Source organism: Myxocyprinus asiaticus, chromosome 5, assembly GCF_019703515.2.
Source record: "Myxocyprinus asiaticus isolate MX2 ecotype Aquarium Trade chromosome 5, UBuf_Myxa_2, whole genome shotgun sequence".
NCBI classification, from domain to species: Eukaryota; Metazoa; Chordata; class Actinopteri; order Cypriniformes; family Catostomidae; genus Myxocyprinus; species Myxocyprinus asiaticus.
Window position 1 is genome coordinate 27,795,647 of NC_059348.1, and position 19,321 is coordinate 27,814,967.

At 35.5% G+C, this 19,321-nt stretch overlaps 1 protein-coding gene and 1 pseudogene across 7 annotated transcripts in view; both read right to left on the minus strand.

Annotated features, from left to right (window-relative positions):
* Nucleotides 1–767: 767 nt before the first annotated feature.
* LOC127440547 (MARVEL domain-containing protein 2-like) lies at nucleotides 768–9,077 on the minus strand (annotated as a pseudogene).
* Nucleotides 9,078–9,291: 214 nt separating this feature from the next.
* The window catches only part of LOC127440546 (small conductance calcium-activated potassium channel protein 2-like), a 50,877-nt gene continuing 40,847 nt past the window's right edge, over nucleotides 9,292–19,321 (minus strand). For 2 of the 7 annotated variants that reach the window (XM_051697214.1, XM_051697219.1), the window contains 5 exons: nucleotides 18,037–18,178; nucleotides 17,740–17,850; nucleotides 17,182–17,309; nucleotides 13,950–14,019; nucleotides 9,294–12,314 (listed from right to left, as the gene is read on the minus strand). In XM_051697214.1, the coding sequence (XP_051553174.1) occupies nucleotides 12,030–12,314; nucleotides 13,950–14,019; nucleotides 17,182–17,309; nucleotides 17,740–17,850; nucleotides 18,037–18,178 (736 nt within the window). In that variant the 3' untranslated portion in view covers nucleotides 9,294–12,029. Of the gene's footprint in view, nucleotides 12,315–13,949; nucleotides 14,406–16,560; nucleotides 16,657–17,181; nucleotides 17,310–17,739; nucleotides 17,851–18,036; nucleotides 18,179–19,321 lie in introns of those variants that run through there. The other 5 variants (XR_007897164.1, XM_051697218.1, XR_007897165.1 and 2 more) reach the window with 5 other exon arrangements.

Consider the following 19,321-nt stretch of genomic DNA (forward strand, 5'->3'; position numbering starts at 1 on the left):
CAAGATTAGCATAGCCTCATATGTGCATGTCGAAAGGACTAAGCTATTTTAGAACAATAATAAAAGAAAAATTGGATTTCTTTAATTTAATCAATTTTTCATCACTGTAATTTTATAACTTTCTCCCTGAAAATAAACAGCTAATATTTAAGAATAGTTAAGAATTGCGAGCACAGCTGTTAAAACCTAAAGATGTTGAGCAATCACACAGATTATAATATTGGCATGAGTTGACACCAGAAAGAAGAATTTAAAGTACTGCAGTCTTTCAGTGTTTACACATTTGCACTGATGCCATTTCACTATGCAAAAGACCACTAATTTTCCTAGTAAACAAATGTTACATAAAACATGATGTAACTTACCAAAATATAATGGCTACTGATCTTGTCCTTGTTTTCCTTGATCCAGCTTTGCTAAGCTCGATTGTTCTCAGTCAAGTAATGTTTGAGGTATCTGTTTGAAAATGCGAATACCTGTGAAAGCTGCTGCCCATGATGACTTGAGAAGACCTGGGCCTGTAACTTTATACCAAATCAACTCATTGCTACTGACACTTTAGTCTTGCTGGCTTCTCATGGGTCAAAAGTTAAGGTGAAAATGAAGTTGGGTTAAAGATTATTAATGTTCTAAATCACTTTGAAGCTACAACACTTGTAGGATATCCCGAGATTGTATGTTGAATTTGTATGGTTTTTTTTTTCCTCCAAAAAGTAGGCCATTTTTGTTATTTTACATTTTATTTGAACATTGTAATTTCTCTCTGACCTTACATATGAGAGTTTTAAGCATAGGAAAAACACTGTAATAATGAAAATATAATATAATATATACATACACATATATAAATATATACAGTATAAATTGTGTCAAGTTAGTGAGATTAGTTGGAGCCAGTAGATTTATCTCATGTCTTTTTTCCAGTAATTTTAAAATTGTCATATATATTTATAAAAATATAAATAAAAATAAATCAATAGTGGTTTTTAATAAGTTCTGTCGTTTGCAGTGAAGTTTTGGTCATAATTGTGGATCCTCATCTTGATGTGGCTTAGTTTTGCTTTCAAATAATCACAGCGTTCCTTCTCTCCAGAAAGTAGGGATCCTTAAAGGTAGACATTAAAATAAAGGACAATAAATAACTTCTGTTCAATACTTGTGTCTAACATAGATTTATTAAAACAAATTGAATTTAAGAGGTAACTTACATTCCTTTTTTGCTCATATGTTTTCAATAAACCATTGATTCTCTTACGTTCCTAATGAAGGAAAAACATTAAAAAAAATTTTCAATAAAATTTAGGGGATGATTAACTTGCAAGGTAAATGTTAATTTAAAAGTTGTTTGTACAGTCTGATGAAATAGATGAAAGAGAGGTTATAAGAATTAAAGTCGTGTCTCACCTCAGAGCTACTCCTGTTATTGAGGAGTTGAGTCATCATATTGTCTAATTCCTGAAACTTCATTAGAGTGGCTGTGATCTCCCTGTGCAGTTCTTTGTAATCCTGGTATTGGTCATTGAAGACTGCCTTGTATTGCTCTCTGTCCTCCATTGAATAAATTTCAGGATACTTTCTGTAAAATCCATAAAAAAACAAAAAAATTTGGGGGTGAGTTTGCCCAGAACAGAACCGCACCAACACCAACAGATTGCTTTAATTGTCTAAAAGTAATAAAGTGTTCATTCAAGCATTCAAGTCAAGTATTCATTGACAGATGTGGTCTTGACTGAACTATAGTTATATACCTATTCATTACACCACTCTCTGGAATCCTCGATTCTGATTGGTCAATGGCGCCATCTAGCGGTCTGATATTTCTCAATAACAACCGTACATCCACGTTTTAGACCCCTTATCCGGGTATTGCGAGTCATCGTTCCTGCTTCTCGGATCATTGCGCATTCTCTACAAGTAGGCTTATAAAATAATTTAAACTCAAATCAATGATTCTCAGATAGGCTGGATAATAGTTTGGAATGGATGGATAATAGACTGGATGTAATAGGCTGGATAATGGGCAGTCAAACGGTTATTTCACAAAATAAACCCCAACAGAACTCTGATACAAACTGGAGGTGGATTACAGCTGTTCAGCTATTTATTTCTTCTCACATAATTACATAATTTCGACGCAAATCAATATTTCATGCCCATTTATTTGTTTATTTGGCAAGTAGTCTTTTTATAGGCTGGATAATGCGTAGTCAGATGGTTATTTTCACAAAATAAACACCGACAGAACTCTGATGCAAACCGGAGGTGGATTTCAGCTGTTCGGCGATATCTTTCTTGAACAAAATTACATAATTTCAATGCAATATTTTATGTCCATTTATTTATTTGGTTAGTAGCTGTGTAATAAGCAGAATAATGTACAGTCAGCCAGTTGTTATCACAAAATATTCCATTTATACTCTTCTTATAGCCTTTAATTCACAACCTCATCTCAAGCTTAACTATTAATTCCATTTGAATATAAACAACTACTGTAAAAAGTTATGTTTGTTAAATATACTGTATTGTGCAGTTTTGTTAGACCAGAAAAACCTTGTAATAATTACTGACATGATATAATCTGCAATGATGCTGGGTTTAGGTATGTGTCCTATTGGAATAGCTCCAGTAAAAATTTCTTGTGCTCCATCTCTTTCTGAGACATGGATAATCCTGCTCTTTTTCACAAGGCTTTCATCCATTTCATCTTTAAATGAAATTTTCTTGAATCTAGTGGAAGAACTTCCCGTATTGGATGTTGATTCCAGGGTCTGGTGCTGTAACTGAAAGGAAACATATTTTCTGTGTATAAGTCATTATAGTACCATAGTAAAATTTGAGAACAATAAAAAAAAAAAATGGTTCAGTTGAAAAAAGAAATTGGGTATTTAACATGAATTAACAATGAATAATGATTGCACAGCATTCATTAATGTTGGTTAACATTAATGTCTAGATACAGTAAACTAACAATAGTACATTGTGACATTAAGTTAATGCATTATAAACAAACATGAACAGTAGTATATTTATAAATTAACATTAAATGGGTCATGACATAAGGAATAAAATCTTTCTTGATCTTTTCACATATGAGGTAATTATAAAAACATACTGTAAGTTTTAGAACTCAAACCTTCTTCCTCACTGCAAAACGTGCATTTGTTGAAACCAAGCTGCCAAAACGACTCACTCTCTACTTCCTCCACATTGTGATGTCACACTACGGTATACATTTGCATCTGACCGCCTCCACAACAACACATCAATGTCTACTTTAACTTATTCTGTAGCCCTGCCTAGTAGCGGTGAGCAGTGAGATGGCAAAGAGAGAACAGGTCAGTCAAGAGCAGAGAGCCAATCATAACAGTGGGCGTTTACTTTCAAGTCTTAAAGGAGAAGCAGAATCAAAACCTGAGTGTTTCTGATAGAGGGTCAAAATGAGGGTGAAAAATTATCATGTTTTACAATTGACTGTTTTTGTGTAAAAAAAACTTTACTAATATTATAAGTGAACCTCAAGGAACATATTAAAATAAAAAAAAGTCATGTCATGACCCCTTTAACCAAGATTAGTAAATTCTGCAACAAAAAAAAAAAACAAAAAAAAACATTTTTAGTTCATGATACCTATTGTAATAACTATATTTAAATATATAACCTTATTTTAATATGTTACAATTTTGTTTCTGTGTTAAATGTAAAGCAAAAACCCTGTAATCCCTATTAAAAAACTCTTATTAATAATAAAAGACATGCAAATTCTAAATCATTAAATGTTTTAATAATAATAATAGGACACTTACCTGGCTGTTTACCTGGCATGTCATGGCCTCCCTTTCTCGGCAAGCAGCTTCATGCCTCCACATTCTAAGACACACCAGGAAGCTTACCAAATACATAATCATGTTGATGAATATAAACGCTGTCCCAGCCATTTGACCCCCCTCCACACGACAGAGATTAGACAGGATGGGGTTGATGCCGACAGTCATAAAGCAAAGCCCACCACGATGCAAATCATTCACATAGACATTCACATGTACAGCTGACATGTACAGCAGAGAAATTACTAGATTCATAACAGCCTCTGTAAGCGGCCACCATTTGGAATCCAGCAAGATAGTTCGGTAATACATTGTTAGCCCCAAAACCAAAAGGATGATGGTCAGTATCCACGCAAGTCCAACAACTGCTAACACAAAGGCTGTCAGGGTCCACTGTAACAGTATCCTTGCACATCACCAAATCCATAATTTGGTCTGTAAAAATTAGACCATTCACTGTCTCTCTGAATATACACGCATAGACAGGCAAAAACTATTCCCCCAAATAGAAGTTCAAGGCCAGCAAGCAGTCTTAAGAGACCGGGCCACGACTTCAGATAGGAGTACTTTAACTTGTATACCTCTACTTTCTCAGCATAGTACGCTGCTGGGTGGACACTGGTTAGTTCTGATTCAGCAAGGGCATCATACATGTATCTCGTTGAAGGAGGGAAGTTTGGCTTGATATCACCAGAAATTGTCTCCTGATTGTCCCCGTGTTTTCTGTCCAGCAATGGGGTGACAGGAGGACTACACCTCGTCCCATTGGGTAGAATTTTAATTCCACCTGAACAGGGGGAATCTGACTCAGAAAATGTCTTTCTTGATTTCTTAAACAGACCAGTCAAAGGTTTCAGAAAGACACTTTTTTTCATCTGCTCAGTTTCCTCATTGTCCTCCTGCTTGGTTGATAAACTACTCTGTATATAAGGGGAGTAGCTTAAGTCCTCAGAGTTGTCATCAGCTTGAATTTTCAAAGGATCTTCCTCCACATGTGCTCTACTGAGATTTTCACTTTGTGAGAATGAGACATCATCAAAACTTGATAGTTCTGGTCTGCTCAGGTCCCTCATTTTGCTTTATCTGGTGTAGATATCAGGGTCTAGCAGGTGTTTACAGTCATCTCAGAGAAGGATATCCTACAAAATAATAATAAATAAACATATATTTTTATTTTAATCTCACTTCATATTGATGAATTTAAATGTGAAGTGTGTAAAATGTTTTATGTTAAAGCAAGGTGTGAAACTTTTTCGGTGTTAAAATACGTCATCCAATTCCAGCTTAAAGTGTTGGACCTGTCTGAATTGCACTGTATGGATATATTCACATCTTATCTCCATCAAAATATCTTTGTTTGTGTTGCTCAGAAATAAGTCATACGAGTTTGAGATGGCATAAGAATTATGATTTTTTCCCCCTGTTTACTTTGAGCAACCCGTCTATCTACACAACAACAATGACTCAACCAATGGCATGAGTTGGGGGCAGGACTATCTGCTTGTTTGATCAAAGACAAATAGGGGGCATATTTGGAAAGTTGTTTTGAAAACAATTTATTTTATTTTATTGTATTTGATTTTTTCTATTCTGTTTGGTGGTGTGCAGAAATTGCACACTTCGGCTTTACATACTTTCTCTTGTCCCAGCTTAAAGGAATAGTTCCCCCCAAAATGAAATTTCTCTCATCATTTACTCACCCTCATGCCATCCCAGATGTGTATGACTTTCTTTCTTCAGCAAAGCACATTTGAAGAAAAATAGAAAAATATCTCAGCTCAGCAGGTCCTTCAAATTCAAGTGGATTGTGATCAGACTTTTGAAGCTCCAAAAATCATAGACAGTCAGCATAAACGTAATCCCGTCTCCAGCAGTTAAATTAATGTGTTCTACAGCGATACGATTGCTTTTGGTGTGAAAAAGATCAATATTTAAGTACTTTTTAGCTATAAACCATCGCTTCCAATCAGCAGCAGCATGCACATGTGACGGATCCAGAGGCAATTATCCCTGAGATCCTGCCTAAAGAGGGCTCTAGGAAGGGAGAACAATAATTCTCGCCATGCTGTAAAGACATTCCAAATATAATTTAATAATAGCCCCACTCATTTTAGCACTCCAGAGGTCTCACAGTGGATGGTAGTCATTGAAGGGAATAGGGCTTGGGGATGATCACTTCTGAATGAAATGCACCCTATGAGAAAGCCATTTGTAGGTAGCCATTTGAGTCCCTCCAAAAAGCCTAAATACTGTAGCCCAATCAAAACATTGCTCTGTTTGAGCATCCAAACCAGCCTGACACAGCAACACTGTCTCAGCCAATGGCATGAGTTTGGGGTGGGGCTATCTGTTTGTTCAGGAAACCTGAAAACAATGATTTGCTGACACTAGTAGCACAGAAATTGCAAATTTCACTTTTGAAAGTTAACATTCACAAAGTATTCACCATTAATATGAATACTGAATAATATAACATGTCTCAGAATTAAAGTATAAGTTTAAGCGATGCCGCATCACCATTGAGTGAATTGTGTTTTTTATTATTATTATTATTATCATTATTTAAAAAAGTGTGCAGAGATTCTTTCTAAGCGTGCACAGAGCTGCGGGAGGCGGGAGCACAACTGATGGCACAGGCAAGACAGACAGGCTGACTAAGCTGATCCACCAATCAGAACGTTCATTTCGGACGCGATTGGATATTTGCTAACCAATCATATTTTCCGTTTCAGTAAGGGGCGGGACATTTCCAGCTTCTAATGCTGATGCACAAACATACCTGGAGTAACCATAATTTATTTGCGCTGAAAATTTATTTCCCTGCTAAATGTAAATATATATAGATACATTTAAATTTTATATATCCAATAAAAATTTGTGAAAATACTGCATGTTATTGCACCCGTGCTAGTATTTGATGCTCTTCGCCTTTGCTGGACAACTCTTCTTCCTCTTCTACTTCTTCTTCTTCTTCTTCTTCTTTTTTTTTTTTGCCTTTTACTGCTGTCAGTGGTGCCTTTTTTCGTGACCATATCAATTCATATTTTTAAGTAGGAAAACATTTTCACTTTACACAGAAAATCACATAATAGTACACAAATAAAACAAATAACCATTAATTCTTATGTAGGCGACATATGGTAATACAAGACAACGTGTTAACGTGAACATTACTACACTCATATTAGCCATACAATGCTTAACAGTTTATTGCGTATTATGTATGCATTAGTTTATTAAGTAGAGTAACTATAAAGTATTAACAATTTTCATAGTAGCCTAATGAAAGGGACATTAATGACACCTATGAATTTAAATACATACTTAACATCAAATTACCATTAACTTTAACAGTCCCACATGTAATTACAACAGTAATTTTTTTTTATGGAAAAATCTATATTTCTTTCACATTTTACATATGTGGGGGGAGGGTTACATAAATTAATTCATAAATTCACAGTATGCCCACCTCTTCAGAAACTACTACACCACTGATTGTATTTGCTTTCAAAGTTCATCAAATACTGTCATAAACACTCATATCCAACTGTTTCAGATTATCAAATGAAAAGAAGGCTAACTGTTATCGCCTAAGCGTTTGTCCAGTAAAACATCAGAAACATCACCCCAGAATAAATGAGTGGTTTGACAATGACCATAAAAATCCTCACCTTGTTGGCAGAGCAGAGTGGCTTGTTGTTAGTGAGGATGGCTTTGTCAAACTGGCTTCAGAAAGTAAACGCAGTCAAATAAGAGAACTGACTCAGGGGCGTTATGGCAGGAAGATGGAGCAGAGATTAAACATTAAACTTGCAGAGCCCAGAGTCTGCTGCCTCTTGTGACAGGAACAGGCTGGCACAAACCACTACCTGCAGCCTATGATGTTTATACACAGATGCTGGGCTTGACTTTACTCATTTCTAAAACCCTCAAAGGCCATTATGGAAGAATGCTGTGTGCTTAATCAAAACTATAGATATAACTCCTCTAGAACCCACCAACAGAAAGCATTAAAATTAGTCTTGTGGCTCTTTTTGAGCTGTCTTGTCATTAAAGACCTAATCACTAGAGGGTAGTAGAGGAGCATTCCCTAATAAGTAGTGTCAGGGAAATTTTAGTCTCCCCTCAAATGGATGGTCTCTATGACGGTCAATAGTATTTTTTAAACTAACCAAAAATAAATTCAGGAAATATTGCATTGCTAGGTGGATCCAATACATTTTCTGTGAATGTTTCTACGCATTATTAATAAAATAAATAAATAAATTTCTTACTGTACAGATGAAAAAGGTATTTAATTTGGTTTCAGTTGTTGAAGTCACAAGTAAGTTAAATACGGATTTTAGCACAAGAGTTTAGGTGGCTTGTGAACAGTGGAAAAACTTGTATGACTCTGTAGAGCAAAATCAGTAAAGATGAGCTGACCGTTTATTCTAATTTTGGCAATTGAATCCTTCTATTTACTTTACAGGTTGGTAAACCCAACTTCAAAAAATGTTGGAGGTTTTGAGGATCTAATAGAAGAGAAACACTCAAACTTTACTAAAAAATTGGGATACAGCTAGTTAGGCCTCAATCAGTATGAAATAATATGGATAATTCCAAAATGCTAAAATAGACAGTGTCAGGGCAAAGAAACTGAAGAGATGCTTTCTGTCATGGCCAATCACAGAAGAAGAAGAAAAAAGATGATAATTTGCAAATGATTTTTTAAGAAATGATTGTTTTCATCAAAATTGCTGTCATTTTGTATGAGAAGATTAGATGTTTTGTCTGGTTTAATAGTCATTGATTAAGTATGTTTAGCAATTTGATTGGAGGGTCAGTGCATATCAAATGTTCAACAGAACATTTTAAATGGCAATCTGCTTTTGTTACACAAGTCTGTGATAAATTGGAATTGAGATCATGTGTCTGTGTTCTGTTAACAATATGTGTCTAAATTCACCTTGGAAGATGGCCTAAGGCTGCTTTTGTCCCAAAACATGGTTTATCTTCATTCCTCTTCAGTTAAATGTTTATGAGGTCTGCTCCACTGTCTCTTAATAGGCATATGTCTAACTCTCACATGCCATCATTACCAACTAGACTTGGCCCATTTTCTTCACTCCTTTGGGATTGCCTCAAAGATGTCCCTCTTTAGTGAGCACTGCAACGTTCTCACACTTCAGCATTTAGGTCTGCCTCCTTCAATAGCACTTCAAACATATTAAGAATGCACTGATTATTTCGCATGAGTAATGGGTTGTTTCATATAGGCCTAGCTTAGTTACTTCAAAATTATTGTACCTAAAGTTTTTAAAATTTATCATTTAAATGCTATTACAGTATCTTCACATATCCTCAGAAAAAGGTTCTGATACATGCTGTAGTGCTAGCAGTCGCTGCAGTGGAAAAGTATTGTGGAATAACTAACACAGCAACAGGTCATTCCAATTCATCCATCATCACAGTGCCACAGTGTATTCTCAAGAATTCTATATTTATTTTCTGAAACATGGGCAGATTTTTTCCAACTGTAGCTTCTTGGGCTATCTCTATGTAAACAAAATAAGAAGATCTCAACATATGAGACCATGATAACCCATGCCTTTATGTACAGTCAACCTGGGAGGATACAAAATGCAAATTCATCTCTCTCTGTTTAATCTTTCACAGGTATTTCACAAAGAAAGGAAATAAAAAAAATAAAATAAAAAAAAAAATTAAGGAAAAAAAAATCCTGTAATCTAGTAATATACTTTCTATCGATTTGGTGTCCCATCTAGTGATGTATGCAGTTTGATGTCAGATGGCACAAGCTTTGAGTCTTATTTTATAATTGGCACATTACAACATTTAGAATGTGTTGACATTGAATGAGAGAGAAAAAGGGTCATGGTCATATTATTTGCAATGAAACTATGCAATCATACATCAAATTATGTTTGACAAAATCATACTTTTGATTTTAATCAGGATCTACTAAATTGCACTTTTAAAAAAAGAGACTTTTGTAAAGCATTCTCTTCCTCTATTTTGGTTTACCTTAGAAATTTAATGGCATGACCAGCTTCTTCAGTTTGTCTTTGATCAAAGTGTCAGGTACATTTCAATTTACAATGAAGGTTTTGAGAATTATCCATCCAATTTTTACCTATCCATTTTTCATTTACAATAGATTCAGTGTTAACATTGTTTGAACACAGGACTGCAAATATATAAGACCTAAACACATAGTACTGACAAGACTGAAACAGGTTTGATTAGGAGTCTGTTTGATTGTGGTGAGACCTCTGAATGATAAATCCTGCAAATAATTAATAAAATGATTAACCAGCAAATGGGGGGGAGGTGCCTTTGATCTAACACGGAATGTACACTAAGTGTGTGTATGTGAGTCTTTGAGTTTGTAATTGTCACTAACTTATAATTACTTACTTGTGATGCTATGTTGTATAAACATTTTAATTAAATTAAGGTTAAGCTTTGGTTGGAATCCAATCCTCTGTACATCTTCCATACATTTTAAATCTCTGCACAAGGGTGTGCTTACGAGATCCATTACCCTTATTTGCCCATTTTTCTTTAATTTTCTTTTCTTTTTTTTTTTTTTTTTTTTTTTTGTTGTTGCCACATTTAAATTGCTAAAATAATGTCTCAGATGTTTAAGAGAACTAAGCTGGAAACATGTAACTGACTCAGTGTCAAATTTGCAGTAATATGCTGGGTTAATGTTTGTGGTCAGTTACAATAAATTCTAATTTGTGACAATTACATCATCGAACACATAACATTGTCAGTTGCTTTACGATAATTAGATTATTCAGGACTGTATATCATTGAGATGTCAGTAAAATACAAGTGAACAGGAGAGACTGTTATTTGCTCTAAGCTGCCTTTATGGTATATTCTGAAAAGTGCAAATTCTTTCAGAGAAGATCTCTCAGAGAAGATCTCCAAGTATTTTTCATGATTCTTTTGGTGTTTATTGTACTTTTCATTGATTCTTCAATCTGTTGGTAAATTTAATTTATAGGTAGAACAAGGAATGCATTAAACATTACTGCACCTCTATTTTTGCAACTCTAAAAATACTATCTAACATTTTAAAAAGGAATCTCTGTGTAAAAAATAAATGAAATCAAGCAAAGAACACACACATACATTTGAAAAACCATCCATAATCCATTCGTCTCAATTGCACTGAAACATGCAAATGTTTAAATCTCAGTTCTGTCATACATTTGTGCCTACCACAGCATTTAGCACTCTGTGCTGTCATTTCAAATTAAAAAAATGATGCCTCTCTGTAATGTGAAGACTTCTGGAAGCTCATATTTGGTTAAATGAAAGTGTTACTTTACCAACTTGAGTACTAACGGTTCCTTAAAAAGTCCTTTCTTTCTTTCTTTCTTTCTTTCTTTCTTTCTTTCTTTCTGTAGTAACTGGTGGAAGTATTGAAAGGCTTTGATAAATAAGAGAAGACTGCAACAGTTAATGGTATTTGTTAAGACAAATTATTCAAAATGTCTTAAAGAGGAATGTATCTGAAAAAGGAATGCAATGCTTGTGTTACAGTAACATTGTACAAAAAACTTGCTTCAAAATTGGTAAATGAACAACCCTTCTCAATCTATACATTCAGGCACTGAAAAAAATAACATGCCAATAGTAACTAAAAAAGATTAGTTGCACCCAATTTCCCTTAAAAGAGCAAGGGAACTGAATCCATAAAGTTGTCATTCTGGCAATATTCTACGCAGTAGTAAGGTCATGAGCTCCCCCTCTCCAGCTGAATACTGAGTGATCGCAGAGCACCTGGCAGCACTCTCAATGCTCATCCTGGCATTGGGAAAACAACACCACAGATGTCTTGCAGAACCAATTCATCTCTTCTTTATGGGTGCATCTCTCCTCTGTGTTCAAGATTGGTTCACTCTGGCAAGCATTGCTTGGGCCCACTTTCCTGTGGACCTCCAGTTTTAAAGACCAGTTGGACTCACTCCAGCTTCTTGAACTCAGTCTTATAAATATATGAAGGCTTTACAAAAAAGCTAACTTGAACAGCCATACAATGGCTAAACATAAACCATATATCTACTAATTCTTCTCTACTTATTAATACGAGTCCTCAACCTCTAAATTCCTCAACAAAAGTTTGATCAGCTTACATGAATAAGTCTGAGACCTTTGGAAGCGGTAAGCAGGTCCAGGCCAGTGTTAGCCGCTGTCGGAGGAAGTGTGGGGGGCAGTGGAGGGGGAGCGCCGCCGTCTGGAGGGGGTCCAGGAGTGCTCTGAGCCCAGCGAGGGCAGATGGAAGCGGTGCACGAAGCCATCTAGGAGGTCCTGCTGCTGCTGAGTTATGGCTTGGGAGATCAGACAGGGCAAAGCCTGCAGGCTGCCAGTGATTGCGTCCAGCTTGTCCTCCAGCGTGCCAATGCGCTTGTCCAGCTCCTCACTACGCTCCTGCAGCTCTGACACCAAGTCGTACATCACATTCTGTGTCTACAAGAGTGCATGGAGATGGAGAGTGAGATTAAATGACAGCACATCCCCAACAAATAAACAAATATAATGTGCAGTTACAGGAAAAAGTATGTGGACCCTGTCAAAAAAATAATAATTCCTGGTCATATTTAATCCCAAATCAGCAAATCAAAAATATAACTTTATATTTTGCATAAAGAAAATTAAGCCTATATTTAGGACTATTAAGATTTGTTGCATTGTAACATTAGTTTCATGACACTTAAAGGGGTCATGACATGAGGAATCAAATTTTCCTTGATCTTTTGACATATAAGAGGTCATTGTGCTATAAAAACATACTGTAAGTTTCAGGACTGAAAACCTCCTCCTTAATAGAAAAAGAGCATTTATTTAAACCAAGCTCCAGAAACAGGCCATTTGGAATTTGTGGAACTTGTGACGTCACAAGGACCAAATACATCTGCATAGGACTGCTTCTTCAGCAAAACATCAACGCCTATTTTTCCGTCACTGTACCCTTGGCCCCGCTCACTGGTGCTCAGACAGTCAGTCACAGGTGTTGTGGACAGAGATGGGCCTGTCATGGGAGATTCATCCAAAGGAGACTTACACAGCACACCTTCATGTGCATCTGGATTTAAATGTTTTTCTACATAAACTTGCACTAGATGAACGGCTTTGACCATTATCATACATCTCGCGCCGCTTTTAAAAGACGCAATGTCAAGTTATAACACTAAAAAGTAAATGCCCATCCTGTTTCATCTTGCTGGTTGCTCTTTTGTGTTTGTGCTGCTTTGAAGGTGTCCTGGATGGTTTTTTGCACCCATCTGTGCTAATTGTAAAAGTTAGTCTTTTGTAAACATGCACTATATGGACGTCTTTGATCTTTTTGATGCATTTCCGACAATGTGTGCCGTGTTTTAAGAGTGATAACGTTGTGTGGAGTTTGTTCATTTTCTTCCGACTGAGCTTCAAATATGGCTGTATTGGAAGAACTGCATGATGTTAGCCAATCATAACAGTGGCTGTTTACACTTAAGTCTTAAAGGGCCAGAGAGCTTGAAACCGAGCGTTTCCAGCAGAAGGCCAGCGACAGGGTGGAAAATTAATATATATTACTAAATTATGACTGTTTTTGTGTACAAAAACTATACTAACATTATAAGTGGACCTCAGGGAAGATAATCAAATCTTTTTTTAAAAAGTATGTCATGACCCCTTTAAGCACATTTTACTACCCAATTTTAATTAATGTGGCACGTCTGGACGGTTACCTATTCCCATTGTTTTAATAATATTTCTGATTACCATAACAGTCATATTTTCACTGTATTACAATAAAAGAAATGCTGTTGTACAATGATTTTTGTCATTAAAATCAGCAAAAATGAAAGGCAGTCCCAAGGATTACTACTATTTATAGATACATATAATAAAAAAATAAAAACATTTTCTTCACATTAATCAATCTATCTATCTATCTATCTGATCCAAAATATTTCATTTATCACATATTTATCATATTGTATATATATACAGCAGACCACTGGCACAAAGCTACTGGAGTTTAAATTATTCTGCTGAATATGATGATGGCTATATGCACAGTAAAAAGGTAGGAGCAAAACATTTTAGCCTTCAGCCTACCTTTGCCAAGTCCACCAGTGTGTTGGCCTGGTCATTGAGTTTTCTCTGCTCCATTTTCACACTGCGGAGCCTGGGAGGAGGCAGGGTTATGAAGGGGTAGGGGGGTTGGGAGGAGGGGGACGTTAGGGAAAAGTAACAGATTCCTGTCAAGAAGACTTGATAAAGATGAGGGAGAGAGAGTGGCCTGCATGCAAGCATTCACAGACCTGTTTGCCATACCAGTCATGCAAACCCAATCTATGAAATGTAAAGAAGAGAAAACTCTTAACTTAACGTTCAAACATGACACATCTCCTTTTGCCCGTGCAGGCACGCGTCAACCATTCACAAAAAAAGCCATCCGAGAGCCTTGTTTGTGGATGAGGTCAAAGGATGTGGCAAACAGTTGAGGTAGAGGTATATGTGACACCGTTGAAAATGCTTGTGAGATTGGCATTGCTTGCTGTGGGCTCGGTTCTGAACAAAATTTTAAAAGAATGTGTTAACGATTTTTTATTTATTTGTGCCATAGCAACTATGAAAGAGTACAGGGATGACTCTAACCATGGGAAGACAATGTAAGAAAGGCTGCCTTAATATCCTGCCTAATAAGTGTCGTAATTTCAAAGAATGTCGTCCGCTCCAATTTGTGGGTAATTAACTAAATGCCATGATTTGAAAAATGTCAGCATTTTCCCTTTGCAAGCTTAATGGCTTTGAGTATCCAACAATAGATATATGGAGATGCAGGACATGGTCAGCATTCTTTCTAATGCAAAAACTCCATATCATCTTGCATCAAACCCTGGATGACCCTAAATGTCTTTACTTTAAAGGAAGTCATTAAGTTAGTGCCTGTGGTGAAAGGTAACATTGCTTTAACCAAATACATGTTTCATCATCTATAGACATAGTATATAGTAGTTAATATAGTTTTTCTCAATTACTTTGGCTCAATTCTCAAATGAGAATATTTTTTTTTCGAAACATTAAGTTCAAATCTCTTAACAATTCCTTTCTTGTTCACACCAGATTTGAATTTCTTATTCATTTAAACAAATTGCACGTGTTTTGGTACATGTGTGCAAAAGAGTACGTACAATTATCTACAATTTGCACTATAACTAAATGCACATGGCTTGCTGATCAAAACTGATGTGTTGATTCTCTGTGAAAATGTCATACTCTTCACAACTTCTAAACATGCTTTCATTGTGTGAACCATCACATGCAAAATGATCCATACAATTATCAAAATCTGTCAGACAAACATGTATATTCCATAAATATCTATGACATGGAATGTTTGGTTTTTTTTGTTTGTTTGTTTGTTTGTTTTTTTGCATGGAGGCCATTTTGTGGCAGTTTTCTGTTCACTATATATGACTTTAAATGTAAGAAATGTGTAAAAATGGACATGCAAATGTGAATTTTATGTTTACATGTAACATATTGCTACAAAAATAAATTTACTGTATACATACAAATGTGCATATCCTTTTTCTGTGTACTACAGTATTGTACAGTATTGACTTTTCCCAGTAAACATTTACCTACTGTTGAAATCGTTATCTAAAAAGCTCAGTGTGATACACAATAGCATTCAACTAGACAAAACTGACATTCTTGTATAATACATTAAGCAGTCAGTGTCAACGAAATTTGAATTTTGTATATAACAAACAGTTCCAGGTTTGACTGCCATGGTGAAAAAACATCTAAACATTTTGACCAATATGGCTCACACGATGACAGAAAAAAAACTTTTCATTTTGGTGTCACTGGCCAATTTACTGACACAATAACTAGGTTCCCTTATGACTCAGTACACTTGACATTGCGTGCTAAAGCATATAGGGAGTGTCCTTCCACATGACCTAGTTGAAACCTCTACAGTAACGGCAATATTCTAATATTGGCTATGGTGTTTGAGCCCTGCCCTTTTAGGCGCAAAGCTGTCCGCTATAAAAGCAGGTGTACAAACACCATTCCTCAGAATGATTCTCCTTCAAGACAACGATTCATCTCTTGTCTAGAAGCCCTATACTGCTTCGCCGTTGATTACACGAGTCAGCGGGAAGGAATCTTCATGGCAACTAATTAAATGTTTTGGGTGAGTAACTACATTTTGCAGACATGCAATAGAGTTGTGATGTCCCATTAAACAGTTGTGACAATTGCACCTACTGTTAAGAATGTTATAAAAAAACAAATGAGCCAAAGAGATTGAGAAAAACTGCAATATGTAATGAGTCAAGTTTTAAAGGTCCTGTTTATAAATGCCCTAAATATCCTGTCCCATCATAAGAACTTTGTTCTGAGCTTATTTGTTTTTCTGCATACTTTTGCAAAATCCTATGGACACACAAGGTGGGGCTATCAATGCAAGTTAATACAGAGATTTACACTTTGGAATAATGGAATCGGTGCAAATGAACAAATCAACAGTTCCAAAGATGCTTCTCCTTCAAAAGGTTATAAAAAAAAGTTAAAAAAATTATAGATTTAGAATGGAGAAAAGCACTATAGGTAACCTATAGGTAACCAAAATCAGCATTCAGCTTCCGACTCCATGCATATGAAACAAAGACATGGAGGATGTGGTGAGAAAAACACAAAGGACAAAACTTACTTCTGAGCTCTGCGGTGATAGAGCAGAACGAAGACAAAACACAGTTCAAGTTTAGAAACCACAACATATACACAACATGTGAGCCATTACAACGCACTATAACCACAAGGTAAGGGTTCGGGGAAGGAAAGGAGAGAAGGACAATCATCACATTACAAAGAATAACATGCTGATTTCTTTACTCCCGAAAAGAGTCTACTTGTTTAGTATGTAGACTATACTTATTCCTAATCTCTTTTTAACATTTAATGTATAAGAAGTTTGTCTGAGTATCAGTCATTTCGGCAAAGTCAAATACCTGCCCTTTCTAATTCAACATAACTTTAGAAAATGTACAACAATTCCTTTAAGAAAGAGACCAGACCAAAATGTTACAAAGATGAAACACAATAGGTTCAATAGTTTCTAAAATTAGTGAAAATTCTAAACATACAGTTTTCAAGGTACATTTATTGAACAGTGAACATGTCTACCCACAGAATTTTCCATTTTAATTATATTTTTGTGATAACAAATTATCCTATTTATTCAATTGGCAAGGGACAAATTGTCATAACTGCAGTTTATTAGCATAAATAAATAGCATGCAAAAATATTGAAGTGTGTAAACATTGTGCTTACTGGTGAATGGCCTGTAAGAACTTGCGCTGATGTTTGCGCACTTTGGCATGATCTATTTTCTTCACTAATTTTGTGTGTTTGTAGATGAGCCATGTTTCCCTGAGTACATTGGCAGCTGTGTTCTTTACCTGGGATTAAAGCATGAAAATTAAAATTACTTACAGATAACAACAATCATGATGATAGATATTTTTTGAAAAAGACGTACATTGCATTTACATTAAATGTGGTAACTATGTTTGATTCCCTAGATTATGAAACATAAATATAAAAAATAAATAAAAAACAAATCAAAGGTAATATAATATGTTAAACAGAATAGTTTTTTTTTTTCAGTAATATGTAATGCATGAACAATATTCAGTACATGCATTACTCATTTTTTCAGACAATTTTGATCATGCTTTAAAAAAAACTATACATTTTGCAAAGAGGATTTTAATGATCTAACATATGTTCATGGCTGATTAACAAACTACACAAAGTCTTTTCAAAAACACTCTTAACACAAATGTTTAGTTGTTGCCCAATTTTGATAGAAATAAATCAGTCACTTACTCGTTTACAAAGCTGGGTGTCCATCATAAAATTGTGGACATGTTTCTCAGCTTTTGTCAGTTCTAACTTTCTGGCAACCACTGCGACTACAAGTGCAGTGCAGCCAGCTCCCTTTGAGAAGAGATATTGAATATTATTATATCTGAAAATAATGATTAACATAAAAGTAAACAAATAAATATTTCACATTTATCACAAATGTCATGTTTATATTTTATGTGAACTAAATTATTTTAAAACACTACATTTAATTATAATTGCATTTTTTTGAAGGTACCATTTTTAAAGAAAACATACCATTATTCCTGTGAGAAGACAGACCCCTTTACCACAGTATGTATGAGGGACCATATCTCCATAGCCAATTGATAGGAAAGTTATGGAAATTAGCCACATAGCTCCAAGAAAGTTACTAGTTACCTCCTGTTTGTCATGATACCTATAATAGCAAGAACAGAAAAGGTAGAGAACAATGATCAGGCTGTGAGGAACACGTCTAAAAGTTTAACTATGAATATGTATAGTTTTCAGTGGAATCTTTAGCCCTATTGGCAAGATAACTTCATAAATTACTCATCATCGGGCCCTGAGGAGAGAAACTTGTTCTAGATTATTTTCCCCAAAAGAGGTGTGAAGACAAATAAAAGAAAAAAGAAATGGAAAGAAAAACTTACCAAAACGAGTCAGTAGAATAATATAAAGTATTATATCCTTTATATGCTAATAATGAGTTTTGACCATACAATATATGCGGTAACTTCCGAGCCACAAAACAAAAAGCTCAAAATACTCTCTTGAAATATCCATAAAAGACAAGGAAAGAAGGAAATAAAAATTAAATTCAAAGCAATTAAAACATTCATTTAAAAGGACAGCTTTTGACATCCTGTAGAATTCAAATTATTATGTATTATCAAACAAAATAAGCAACAGCCACAAGTGGACAAGTAAATCTTCATTGTTGTTTCTCATTTTTTATATTTAAAATGCTTGGAGTCGCGTGGTGCCATGCGAGGTTCGGACATGTGAGCGGCGAGCTCTGCACACTTTGCTAGTTTTAATACTTTTTGTGTCATAAACCGGTGAGATTCAATACACCCTGTTCCATAACTGTTCTATGAAGACAATATGTCAAAGAATTAAAAATTCTCGGGCTCTGGAGACATTAAAAGACACATACGTGCTCAAGCTGAAGCCCTTGTGCAACAGGCCGAAAGCCATTGACTCAATTTGGCCAGTGAGGTGAAAGAGATTCAGCGTCAACTGTCGAACATGTCGGCAATGCTGACGAAGGTCGTTATTGACTTGGAGGATCTTGCTGTAATACGTCGATTGATCACTGCCATGGAGACTAAATTCACTGTGTTGGTTACAAGAGTGGTGGATGTTGAGAAACGGATTGATTATCTGGAGTCATTGGAGAGGGAATTAGCTGCTAATCCGCTAGCGACCAAGGCGGACTTGGAACGCATTTGGGAAAAGTTGGAAGACATTGAGAATCGTAATCGGCGAAACAACGTCCGAATTGTTGGAATTCCTGAGCGAGCAGAGGGTCAGAATATGGTGGAATTTCTGGATGGGC